The 13,374-nt window shown below is 41.5% G+C and overlaps 1 protein-coding gene across 2 annotated transcripts in view; it reads right to left on the reverse strand.

The window, feature by feature from the left end:
* Window positions 1–9,890: 9,890 nt before the first annotated feature.
* Window positions 9,891–13,374, reverse strand: part of CDH13 (cadherin 13) — a 665,580-nt gene continuing 662,096 nt past the window's right edge. For both annotated transcript variants that reach the window (XM_083626042.1, XM_083626043.1), the window contains exon 14: window positions 9,891–12,710. In XM_083626042.1, the coding sequence (XP_083482168.1) occupies window positions 12,703–12,710 (8 nt within the window). In that variant the 3' untranslated portion in view covers window positions 9,891–12,702. The remainder of the gene's footprint in view (window positions 12,711–13,374) is intronic.

Below are 13,374 nucleotides of genomic sequence, written 5' to 3' on the forward strand. Positions count from 1 at the left end.
CTCTGTCTTACAGTATTCCCCTCTTCTTTTGCAATTGCAATCACATTTGCAATTGCAGAAAAATAGATCCATCAACTCCTTGTCAAATCTTACCTTGACTTCCAAGTTTATAAAAAGTTACTGCTGAGTCTGTGGCTCAGGACAAAATTGTTCTTTGGTCGTGCTGTTAGTTTTCGTCACTTACAGCACATTCGGATCTTGTTTGATTTTCTTCATTCATGTGCCCCTATAATAAGGCATAATCTCATGTCCTCATGTCCAGAGCCCCATATCTGTGCAGAACCTCATATGAAGCACTCCCAATGATACAGCAGAGAGGAGCAGGGCAGGTGCAAATCTACAGGGAGGAAGTTCTATGACTAGAGTGCCACCATGTCATCACGAAACAGGTCACATCCACTGGTGAGACTGTGGATTGGGCCTCCCCCAGCAGATCTTATGGCATAAGTCAGCAGGTATTGGAAGGAAGCTTCTTTAAGAAAGTGGGCCTCAAACCAAAATGAGACCACCTGATTCTCATCTTCCCAACTACTGTGCAGATTGGAACTCAATTATTCCACTGGCAGTACCCAAGCATCATGCAGTTCTTGGCTCCAAAAAAGTAACATGGTGTGCTTAAAATATGTATTTGGAGAGAAAATACAGTTTTAAATATGCTTTGAAATGTATTTTTTTCCTGTGGATTTTCTTTTAATTGCAGATCAATGCAATGGGACTTATGGGGAACTGACACAAACCAGAAATACACTGAATGTGTCCATTTCTGCTTTTAAGTCCCTGCTGGGAACTTTGTAATTGGGCGTGATAATTTCATCTCTGTGAAGACTATATTTCTTTCTTGTTACTTCATCCTGGAGCTGATTCAGTGATTTCTCCCTTTCCCCATTTCATTTCTGAATTGAAGATTCATGGAGAATACCTAAGAGGAGTTATGCGCATCTAATTAGCCGTTTGTCAAAGTTCTAGAAGCCGGTTTGTTTGAACGCACCTCATGGAAAAGAAATAGACATGAATACATCCTCCTTAAGTGATGTTTCATGCCTCTTCAGAGGAGTTTGCAGGGAAAGGAGCACTGGAAGCCATCCCAATCTAGGATGTTCTAAACCAAGTGTTTAGAAATGCTAAATCAAACTTGACAGTTGGGAGGCCGCCTGTCACAGCTTCAAAGAAATATGTGTCTATCAAACTGACTGAGGGAGGCCTAAATGCATCCATTTCCCTTCCATTTCCCCTCCAATGACTGACAGGATCGCATCCAAGACCTGTGAAGTTAGCAGGTCATCATGATGAATATACTTGTTAAGAGCGCATGTCTGTTTAGCTAAAGCAAGCTGAGAAGGCTTATTTAGGAAGGAAGTGGGTTCTCTTTAATATCTGAACATCTCAGCATTCTCTCTGTTGTCTGATCTTTACAGGCTGCATTTTCATCTCGGTTGTTGTTTGCTTGCTGTCTGGCTAGAACTTAGTTTTGTATCACATCCCAATGATTTCTTAGGGACAAACTCCGCATGCTGTTAAGTGTGCCTCTTTAACTTAGGGGCCCTATAGGATTTCCAGTTTGGCCCTTGAAACTACATCCAGTCACAGGATCCTTTCTAAAGGCTTCCCTGTGCATGCCAAAGAATCCTACAAAAACACTCTCTTAGGCTGTAAACTCTTGGCTTCATCAGCCTTTTTTCCTATCAGGGTGGAGCTCTGATCCCAGCCCCTAAGTGGCAACTCTTACTTCATTGCACAGGAAATTCCCAAAGGTTAACATGGTTCAGAATTCTGGCAGGGCACCAAAACAACAACAAAGGGGTTGAGAAATGGGCAGATTCTTTTAACTCAGAGCAACATAACTTACCATAGAGACTTTTGCATGGAAGTCAATTGAAAAGATGGACTAAAAAGCAAGTTTAAAAACTCAGGGTGTCTGTCAGAAGGAAAGAATGGCCATCACAGAGGGAGAGTGACATGTCCACTTTGCAGACTTTGCTTGGCCTCTTTCCATTTACAGGGAACCTTCTGATAAACAGGCGATTAGATCCTTAATCAGAATAGCTGATCAATTGGGCTAGAAGTGTTTGTGGGAAAAGAAAACATCAGGGAAAAGACAGTAAGAGCTGTGTCATCGCAACAAGGCTTATCTGCTCTGCATTCCCCCCACCAAATGATGTGCATTCAACCAATTTTATTACCACTGCCGCCTCGTGTCAAAATCAAAGCTACATTGCTTTTTTTCTCTTCTTTTTTTCAGAAAAAAAGGGACAGCAGTTGTTGTGGTGAAGTGTAATTTCCTGATGGTTTCTTAAGAGATTTTGCCTTGAATTTATAGGTATTTTAGAAGAGAGAATTGGTGTATCTTCTCTCTTTGCGTGTTCTTGAAACCACAAGCTGTGCACAGCATGCTATCAATTAATTTAAACTAACTTTCCATCTGCTCTGACAAGTGCAAGGTTTTGACTGAAAGACAGTATGATGGAGTGACATGAAATACGCTAATAGCAAACACTAATGTAATGCGCAAGGCACTCTTCTGTGGAAAATGGAATAATCACAGTGCGGATTCTTCTCTCTCCACCCCCCACCCCCCAGTTTTTATTCCATGTTAAAGGCTCACTTTGGTGAAAAATGCTTATTGTTCTCAAATATTTTCCCCATCAACCCAGGAGTCTTCAAGGCTTCTGCAACAGAGATAAAGATTTAAATTTTACATAGTCTTGTAATTTTAAGAATCGGATGCGTCAGATCAATTCCTTTTTAATTACCGCTTTAATCAAGCTTTATGTTATGGAATTATTCCATTAGTTTTCTGCCATTAAAGTAAAACCAAGTGAGCGCTGGCTGTGCTTAGAAACTTGAAAGCTTGCATTTTCATTGTCGGTTTGATAGCGGCGCAAGTTGGGTTTCTTTCTTTCTTTTTTTCTTTCCCTGATCGTGTGACAAAAGTAGCAACAGCCATAGTGAAATTAAAACAAGCAAGGCTTCTCTGGAACATGCACTGGAAATGACAGCAGCTATATGATAGCTGCATTCATTTTAGAAAGGCTTTGTCACTGACAGTGGCGTAGCATGGGTTGTCAGCACCTGGGGCAAGGCAAGTAATTTGCGCCCCCTAACCCGTGGATTTGCGCCCCCTAACCCTAACCCCCAGATGTTGCGCCCGGTGCGGCCGGCCCCCCCCTGCACCCCCCACGCTATGCCACTGGTCACTGAAGGTGTATTCCACTTTCAAGACATTATTTTGGTGTTCTCTCTCTCTCACTCACACACACACACACACACACACACAAACACACCTGCCACTGAAGAAGTGTGCATGCACACGAAAGCTCATACCAATAACAAACTTAGTTGGTCTCTAAGGTGCTACTGGAATGAATTTTTTTATTTTGTTTTGACTACGGCAGACCAACATGACTACCTACCTGTAACCTGTCACTGTATTAGTCTGCACTCATATGCACTTAAGAGTAAGCCCCATTGAACTCTGTGTGATTTAGAATGATAGAATTATAGAGTTGGGAGGGACCTCGAGGGTCATCTAGTCCAACCTCCTGCGATGCAGGTATCTTTTTGCCCAACATGGGGCTCAAACCCATGACCTTGAGATTAAAAGTCTCCTACTCAAGGTAAGCATGCATAGCATTGAGCTGTACATCACTGCAGCTATTATATTTCACTATTCATTTATAAAATAGAGTGGTTTACAATGGTGGTAGATAAACCATACAATAAAAAAACATAAAATTTTAAAATCAGAGATCAGCTATTATAGAATTGTCACAATTTCTAATTTGTCTAAGGAAACAAAGGAAGTGGGTTGGTACCTTAACTCACTGATGATGATTATTATGATGATGATGATGATGATGATGATTATTATTTATACCCCGCCCTCCCCAGCCAAGGCCAGGCTCAGGGCGGCTAACAAGCAATAATGAAAACAAGTTGAATGAATACAAAGCCAAAGGCCAGAGTTGAGAGTTGGAGATACGTTAGCTAGAAGCTAGAAGCTGGGAAAAACAGAGAGTCAGAGTAATGTTTTATTTCTGTTTGAATCCAAGGCTGGGGCTATTGGGGGAGGGGAGCAGGAAGCAAGGCCCCCTTGAGGTGTTAATGCTGCTCAGGTTGTATATATGTGTAAATAAACCATATGTCCTAAAGGCACTACAGTCTCCACTGTGCCCCATCCCAAAGGAAACATGAATGCTGGGTAAGCACCCAGAACCCCTCACTGCTCTCTCACTGCTTTGAGATTGTGGTGGGGTGCAACAGTAGTTAAATTCCTTTATAGCTATTTTTTATATGCCTTTAGCTTTCTGCATTTTAGCTATGTTTGTTTTACTTTTTGTGAGCTATTTTCAGCCTCTGTTTCAGGGAAAAGATGAGATATATAATTAAACAAAATAATAGTAGTAGTAGCAGCAGGAGCAGCAACAGTAACAGCAGCCCTCCATCCCTGGAGATTTTTTATTTCCCCAGTATTAGAACTCTTGTTCTTTCTGCTTTGTTTTCGTGACTTTTCAGTTTATGACTTCTGGTTTATTATCCTGTATGTATTTGGTCCTTTTTATTGCAAGCAACTTTGGAGGTTTTTCTCAGCCGCATAGCGGGGCATAAATTTTAAAGCGTCATAATAATAATGAGGATGATCATTCTTACTATTGTAGCAGCTTGTCAGTTGCCTCTGCCACATTTATGGCGCACCTATTTATCCACTTTGGCAGACAGCAAGAAATTAACACCCACCCACGACCACCAGCATTGCTGCACAGGATACGTTATTAAATGCTGAGCTTTGATTCATCAGGGTGCTTGTTGTCTCTGATATTTTTTTTTTTTAAATATAATCTTTCTTTTATGGCCCAAAGGAAAGCAAGAGAATCTCTTCTAGTCTCTGAGATGCCAGGATAGATTGGGTGTGCTCCCTACTGCAATTCAAAATTCATGCCCTGAAAAGCAAACCTTCCTACTGTGATAACAGGCGCATTACAAAAGCCTGCAGCAGCTGTGATAGTCTTGCAAACCGCTAAATAATAAAACACAGCTTTAGTGTAATGTGAAGTCCTTTGGGCCATGGAGACTCCTTCCTTGCTATAATTAGAGGGCCCCTCTGTAAGTTACAGAACAGAGGCAACAAGCTGGAGGAGAGATTTTGAGTTTTCATCCAGCTCCCGGCAGTGAAGGAAAGCACATCATCTTAGCACAGCAGCAAGAGCAATGGCCCTTGTCTCCTGTCCCTAGAAGAGGCATCTTTAGAAAAACCAAGAGCTCTGAACTGTCTTGGCAGAGGATAGGTAACTCCCCCCCCAAAAAAAAAAATTCAAAAACACAATTGCAAGCAAAAATTGAGGGAGGGACTGTACAGCCTAATCCCATCCCATTTCACCATCATTTTCCTGCAGATTTTCTTTTTTAAGAATACAGTCATACCTTGGTTTTCAAACAGCCTCATTCTGGAATGTTTTGGCTCCCGAATGATCGAAACCCGGAAGTGACTGTTCTGGTTTTCAAACATTCTTTTGGAAGCTAAACTTCTGATGGGGCTTCTGCTGCTTCCAATTAGAAGCTGCACTTTGTTTTTTGAATGCTTTTGAAGTTGAATGGACTTCCGGAATGGATTCCGTTCTACTTCCAAGGTATGACTGTACATGAAAAGTCTGCACTCCAATTGCATACCTTTCAGTGCATTCATTTGCAAAATGTGAAAATGCATCCCCCCCCCAAAAAAAAAATCCACTGAAGGTCATAATTCCCATAATGGGAGTTGTGTTCTAACTCATAAGTAAGTCCAGGAGTGTTGAATCAGGCCAGTCTTCTGTGAGAAATATAACAAATTGCTTCCTCATCCCTGTGAAGAAGGCACATTGGTGAATTTACACAGGAATATCAAAAGATCCCTTGTATTAAGTGAGAGCTTTGTTCACAGTGACTGACAGTGGCTCTCCAGTCCTCCAGCCCTAACCTGGAGATGTTGGGGATAGAAAATGAGACCTTCTGCATGCAAAGATGGTGTTCTATCACTGAGCTACGGTCCTTCTCTGAAACATCCTTCCACCCAACAAACACACACCCTTTCCCCTTTCCCCTTTCCAAGAAATGATACTTATAGGAACATAGGGAGCCACCTTATACAAAGTCAGGCGATTGGTCCATCTTGCTCAGTATTGTATTGTCTACATAGATTGGTAGTGGCTCCTCAGGTTTTCAGGCAGGGGGATTCCCCTTCCTATGGGGATTGCACCAGGGGCCTCCTGTTTTATCATTGAGCCCTTCCCCAAGGTGGGAAGCCATAACCCTGATTCTACTGTTTATTAAGAGACCTTTCCTGAAGTATGTTCCCTCTGGGTTGCAAATCCACGCTTGCTTTCTGAGCTAATCTGCTGCTGCTTGTTTTTTTAACCCTTCTTTGAAAGGTTGAGACTGGTGGGAAAGCAACTATCACGTACAGGGAACCTTCTTGCTACAATAGCCCACTGCTGGGTATTGGCTTTTGGTCTTTATGGTCATTTTTTTTCCCTGGGTGCGACCTCTGTAAGCAACTTTTGTGTACAGAAATGCAACCTTCTGATCTATGGTTGCATGCTGCTCTTGGCCCAATGTCATGTGATCCTTGGCTCATTGCATTGGCTCAACACAGCTGCTTGCATTTTTGTACTCTCCATCCCAAGGAACAGTGGCGTAGCGTGGGTTGTCAGCACCCGGGGCAAGGCAAGTAATTTGCGCCCCCTAACCCGTGGATTTGCACCCCCTAACCCGTGGATTTGCGCCCCCTAACCCATGGATTTGCCCTAACCCCAGATGTTGCGCCCGGTGCGGCCCGCCCCCCCTGCACCCCCCACGCTACGCCACTGCCAAGGAACTTTGGGAGTGAAAAGGCAGTGACTCAGTAGAACAGGCATAGGCAAACTCGGCTCTCTATATGTTTTGGGACTACAATTCTCACCATCCCTGGGTCCTGCTAGCTGGGGATCATGGGAGTTGTAGGCCAAAAACATCTGGAGGGCCGAATTTGCCTATGTGTGCAGTAGAACATCTGCAAAAAGTTTCAATCCCTGGATCTCCAAGGTAGGTCTGAGAAAGATTCCCTGCCTCATTCCATTATCTATGCCTGCAGCGCATGCTGTCACATTGGACACAATGGGAATGCCATTCCTGCCTTTCATGGGGGTAGGTTTGCCTCACTCCCCTCTGAAAGGAGATGTGAAGTTGCCTCCTCCTCTGGGGGTGCCCTTGAGGCCATGTGTCTCTTAGAGTCAACCAGAGGGTTGGACCAGCCTACTATTTAATGATACTCCACCCCCTCTACTCCCTCTGTTTCACTTTGCAACAGTCAGTCTCTCTCCCTCTATAGTGTGAGTTTCTGCTAAGCACCTTTATTTTGGGGGGGGGGCTATTGGGACTCCTACTTTACATATTCTTCTACTTTACACTGTAGAACACCTCTTCCCGCTTTGGCTTCATTTGGCTGTTTGACATACAGTGCTGGCAGCTAAGAAAAGATCTGAAACTATTGCCACTTTGTGGCATCGTGGGAGTGAAAGGTGCTCTTTCCAGATTTTGATACCAGAAATTGATATTTGGGAGGGTTCCCTGTGGGCCTGGCATGCACATCATGGTGAATGTTGGTCAATGGGGCCAGAATGCCCAGTTTGGGCTTCCATTAACCAAGTCTTACTTAGCAAGGAGGGAGACTTTCTTCCCCATCTTTGGCTGTGGAACATATAATCTTGTAGTCTGCATGCCCCGGGGAGAGGAAGCATTCCGTTACACATAAGTATTGGTTTCCCCTGTTTGCACCTAGTTCTTTAGTTAGTCTGGTAGTCTTCTTTTTGGGTGTGGACGTAACATGTCATATCACGTAAGCATTGCAGCTTCTAGAGACTCTGGGTCATAACTTTGCTGTTCAGCTCAGAAGATTCATGGAAGAGAGAGAGAGAGAGAGAGAGAGAGAGAGAGAGAGAGAGATATGCATGCAAATGGTGTAGGTGAATATTGGGCTGAATAACAAAAGAAAGAATGGCATAGAAATGACAAGCCAAAAAGTCTTCCGTTGAGCATCAGTCTAAATCCATAAGAAAAACAGTCATTTGAATTATTCCTCATTGTCAAGTGGGAATCTGGCTGAGTAGTTATGCACTTTCTCCAATCTAGAATTTTTGCCTTGGCACCCAGAGGAAGTTCCGTTGGCATTGTTTTGCTTTGATCTTTCAGCTTTGCAAATGCCGAACAAAAATGTACATTAATATATGCACACAAGCAAGATATGAACAGGCTCCCAAGGCACTCTGGCAATTTCTCCATTTGTGACTGCTATTGAAAATGGCATTTGCCCTGCTAATCAGCACAATTTTTTGATTAGCTTAATAATGGTTATATTAAAGTTGTGCTTTTAACAAAAATTCTGTTTAAAGAACAAAATTATTTAATGCCAGGGCTGTTTTTACATGCGCCTTTCTCTCAACGTAGATGATTTTGCACATGATGTGCCTTAACACTTAATAAATATTGCACTTAATTCAGTGTAAATAAGTCAAAAAAAATTAAATGTTGTCTTTTTCATGCAACAGCAAAGTTTTTATAGGTTCTCGATATCTGGGTGAAATGAAAACAACAGTGAGCTAAATAAAATATTTGCATGCTTTTGCTGTTCCATTGGCTTCAGAGAATCCCATTTTATATGCTCAATCTAGCAAATTAAGGGCTAAATGGGATTTGCTGAGTGGTGGGTCAACATGTTGCAATCAGATTCATTAGTGCCAAGAAAAACAGTTTCCTCTTCCAACCTTATCCCATAGGTTTACAACTGAATCTTCATTCAACTTCATTTACCTGAGCTTGCATCTGTTTAAGGTCAACGTCTGTACCACATTGAAAAATGGCACTGTTTGATTAGAAGCTTCATGTATCTGTGTGGGCTAGCTTGCTTTAACAAGCCTTCTTACATTCCCGAAAGAATACCTAATCACAACCTTTTCAAAAACTAAGAAATGACATAAATGGGATTGGTGCCTGTTTTTGTAAAATTGGGTTGCCAATGAGGCAAAAAAGACAGATTCATCCATAATCCATGTTTCATTCCACATTTCCTATGGTTTCAAAACATCTTGATCACATACAACATTTGGGGAATAAGGGCCTTCCACCTTCTGAGTGATGCAACATTGGCCAGAGATGGACCATATTGATAGGTTTACATCGGCAATAGACAGAACTGTGTTTACCCTTATGCTAAATATGCAGCAACAGAGAGACAAAAAGAAAAAAATTTCAGATTGCTGCACTATAATAGGATCTCCAACTCCCTGTTTTCTGGCACCTTTCAATCCCCCCAGTCTCTCAAAAGTTGGGATACTCAGGTTTGCATCTAAATGCTACTTAGAGTAGATCTATATCCAATATTTTCAGTGCGCCAGCTTTGAGTATGACTGACACTGAATACATGCTTCTGTAGACAATGTGCAATGACTTTTTCAGGATTGCGGTCTGTCCCTTATGTGTTGTCAAAGCATTTTTTGCAAACAATGTATAAAACCCAACTTATGCTGACCTGCATTGGTCCAAGTCATGGTTTTTTAATGTGCTCTGGTGCACGACTGGAGCTCCTATGAACATGGCTCAGGTGTCTTAATAGAGAGGCCAGCTTCCCAACTCAAAGGGCTAAGAAGGCTGAACTGTACCCCTTCCCCACTGGACTGAACAGGGAAATCATTGCCGATGGTGTAGCAACATCTGTGTATCGTTGAAAATATTTGGAGTGGGGGAGCGTGTTTCTTTTAAAAAGGGCCAACATCTGGTCTTAAAGTGAATGTACAATCATGGTTGGTACAACAAAGAAGCTTGAGAGAGTGGTTTCCTTTCAAGGCACACTTGCTAGTTGGTGTAAGAGTATGAAAAACTAAATGTGCGGTTGGATTTCTTTAATGATTCATAAAAAGCTACCGTAGGAACAGAGGTATGACATAGAAGGTAACGCTTAAACATACAGCATGGTGTGTAAGTTTTTGTTCAAATCCAACCCAAAATATACAGCTGCGACATTCTCTTGCATAAGAAAGCTCTGCAATTCAAACTTTAAATAAGCAACTTTATTAAAAGAGTCTAAGACACTTACCTTACCCCTAGTTACTGTCAAATTCTATTAAAAGCCACAGTCTGTCAATTTAATATACTTCTTTCTCTTTTTTTGCTGATATTTCCTTTGTTATAAAAAAAATTTGGTGTGAGCTTTGTGGATCATTTACAATTTATTAACAAGATGGACGTCTTGGTACAATTAGAACTTTGCCATTTCCTTACATGCTCACCAAATAATACTCCCCCCCCTTAAAAAAAGGATTCATATTCATACATAATGAACACCCTTTATTCCTACAGTTTGCAAACAAGTGTGGTTATTTTGCATGGACCAAAAGAAAGAGGGGGAAAAGAGGGAGTTTTCATTGTTAGTTTTCATTTAAACTGTGTGTGTACCTGTGTATGTATGTATATATACTATATTCAAAACAAATTTTATATATATGTATATATTTATATAACAACTTTCCCCCCACCCCACTAGGTGTGCTCAAGTGTCACTTTAATGAGAGCTAGCTTCCAAAGGCATTGAGAGAACTGGTTATTAATAGGCTGTTGAGGAACTTTTTTAAAAAAAAGGGCCACCAATGGGAGATCTTGATAGGTGTTCTCATATGCATGAGTTTGAATGACACTACAGACTCCCCCACCCCTAAAGCTGATGACCGCCTGGTGCCCAACCACTGAATTCTCAAGTGTTTTCATTGTAAATTATCTGAAGGTGGAAATGCTAGATGATGGCATCAGTTTTTTGCCTATAGCAAAGTCAAAGGGCACACCTTCCGATCTCTTATTTATAATTGACACACAGGCTGTGTTCAGTTGTAATGATAAGCCAGCATTTGTGACTTACTGTTGTTTATTGAGATTGAACATTCCTGCACTGCTGAGAGGAAGAAGCAATTCCATACGCCTTGGCATCCAATTACTTCTGAACCTGGGATTGTGGATCTCCCTCTCCCCACCAGCCATGATCACTAGCTAACATTTAAGCCATGGTTTGGTGTGAGAAATCAAACCTTCCTGATTTGTTCATCCTGCTTGCTCCAGGGGAGATTGGGCAATGTGTGCCAGTATGTTGCTTGTTCCAAATAAGCAGGGTGGGTGGGTGTGGCCTCTTGCCATTTACAAACATGGAGACTTCATTCTCATTGAGATGTTGAACCTGTGTATGGGCAATACTACTTCACATTGGAGGTTTTTTTTGGGAGGGGGAGGGCGTTTCACATGATGGAATGGTACTCAATGCAGGGAATTTTCTCACATCCAAAACCAACCCATATCAAGGAGGAAAGGCTTTCCCTGTTGTGTTATTATTCTATATGGAAGTATCCTTTTTCTACATTGGAATTTTCCATCATGTGAACCTACCGTCTGAAATGGGACAGTTACAAGAGCTTGGCTACTTCACTAAAGGAGTTCTCAGTGTTGGCACTCAGCCTGTGGAACTCCCTTCCAGCTGAAATTGGGTCGTCCCCACTCTACCTATGTTCAGGCACAAATTTAAAACTCATCTGTTTGTTCAGGCCTTTGAGGAGGTGTTAAGGAGATATCATTTGATTCTCTATCAAAATGTCATTGATGTTTTATTATTTGTTTTTTAAACAGGTGTTTTCTTTTAATAATTTTCTACCCCATGCTCTCTTTGGGAAGGAGGGACAAGATATAAAATAGATTTTTATAAAACCAGAAATATCTAAATAGATGATCCATCAGCAAGAGCTACTTTCTTTTCCCTAGAACATGGTTAAGTGTTACTTTTCCCTCACCTTCCACAGCTAGCTGAAAGAGTAAAATATTCTTGGATGTGATCAGGAAGGATGAATTAACAAAAGATACATTACCTTTGGGAGAATGGTACCGGACTTCTTTTCTTAAGGAACTGCCACCAAAGTGGTCATTTCTCATGGTACCACCACAATTTGTTCTCTTTTGGTCGTGCTTCAGAGTAGACCCACTGTGACCAGTGGAACTCAAGTAACTCAGGTGCATTGATTCAACATGTCTACTCTGAGTATGACTAATATTGGATCTCCCCTTCTATATGCAGCTTACACAGCGAGTTGAGCTATTATTGGTATGTTGATCTGTTACCGAGCCTTTGTGCTGCTCTGCTCCATTGACCGTGAGCCTAAGGCGAATGCCATACAAAAGCTAACCCTATTGTATATCTCTTCTCTCTATATAAATATATATACATATACATACACTCATACATATACAAATACTAACCCACAGACAATTTTTTTTAAAACAGTTGAATAGCAACAAGTCAACAGAGAGAGAGGGGAGGTGGAGTCCTTCTGTAATTCTGCTCCCAGAAGATCAGATTTATGTGGTGTTTTTATTTTTATTTTGTAACCGTTCGGCGAGCAACAACATCAACCGTCCGTCTTCTTGGGCGAGGAACCCATTGGTAAAGTCAGACCGAGGCAGGAGGTTTTTTGTCAGAAACTTATCGTGCAGCTGGGAGGACAGACAGAGTGAAGTTGCAAAGTGCCACATTTGGCACGACTGAGGCTTAGGAGTGAAGGAATCGTAAGAGTCAAAGGTGATCTTCTGACTGGGATGGCATATCCTTTGCTTGCTTGTCACCATGGCAACTCAATAATGTCAGCTTCAGGTGTCAGCCAGGAGTTCTTACAGACCTAAGCGATGGGCAAATAATGTGTGGTTATTAGCAAGCAGGTGACAATCATATATATATATATATATATATATATATATATATATATATATATCCCTTTTAATCTGAAGGTTTTGCTGACTTGATTGCTTGCACATGATTAAGCAAGGCACATTAAATTACCCATGTTCAGAAGCAATTATTTATGACAATTTACAGCTGGAGGATAAAAGTTCAAAATGTTACATTGGTCAATTGCAGCCCTTGAGTAATATATCTTCAGAAATCCAGTCTAGGAAGCTGAGATGCAAAATGAGAAACAAAGCAGAGGGAGGGGGAGACATTCAGGAAATTGCAAGAGGATCCATAATCCATCAATGGATTTCTGTGTGCTATTAATGTTTACAAGGCATCAAGAACAGAAAGGGAAGGTGCTATTAATGGCCTTAGAGAGAGTGTTCTTGAGCCCAGGTGCTACCACCTAGAAAAGCCTACCCCTACCAGCTTTAATTAAAACAGTGGTGGGACATGGAGAAATGTTTTCCAAAACGTTTAACATCCATTCAGAATAATATAGGAACAAGTGTTCCTTTAATACAGTCATTTAATACTATCATAATACAGTGGTACCTCGGGTTACATACGCTTCAGGTTACAGACTCCGCTAACCCAGAAATAGTGCTTCA

Source organism: Podarcis filfolensis (genome assembly GCF_964270895.1).
Source record: "Podarcis filfolensis genome assembly, chromosome: 8".
NCBI classification, from domain to species: Eukaryota; Metazoa; Chordata; class Lepidosauria; order Squamata; family Lacertidae; genus Podarcis; species Podarcis filfolensis.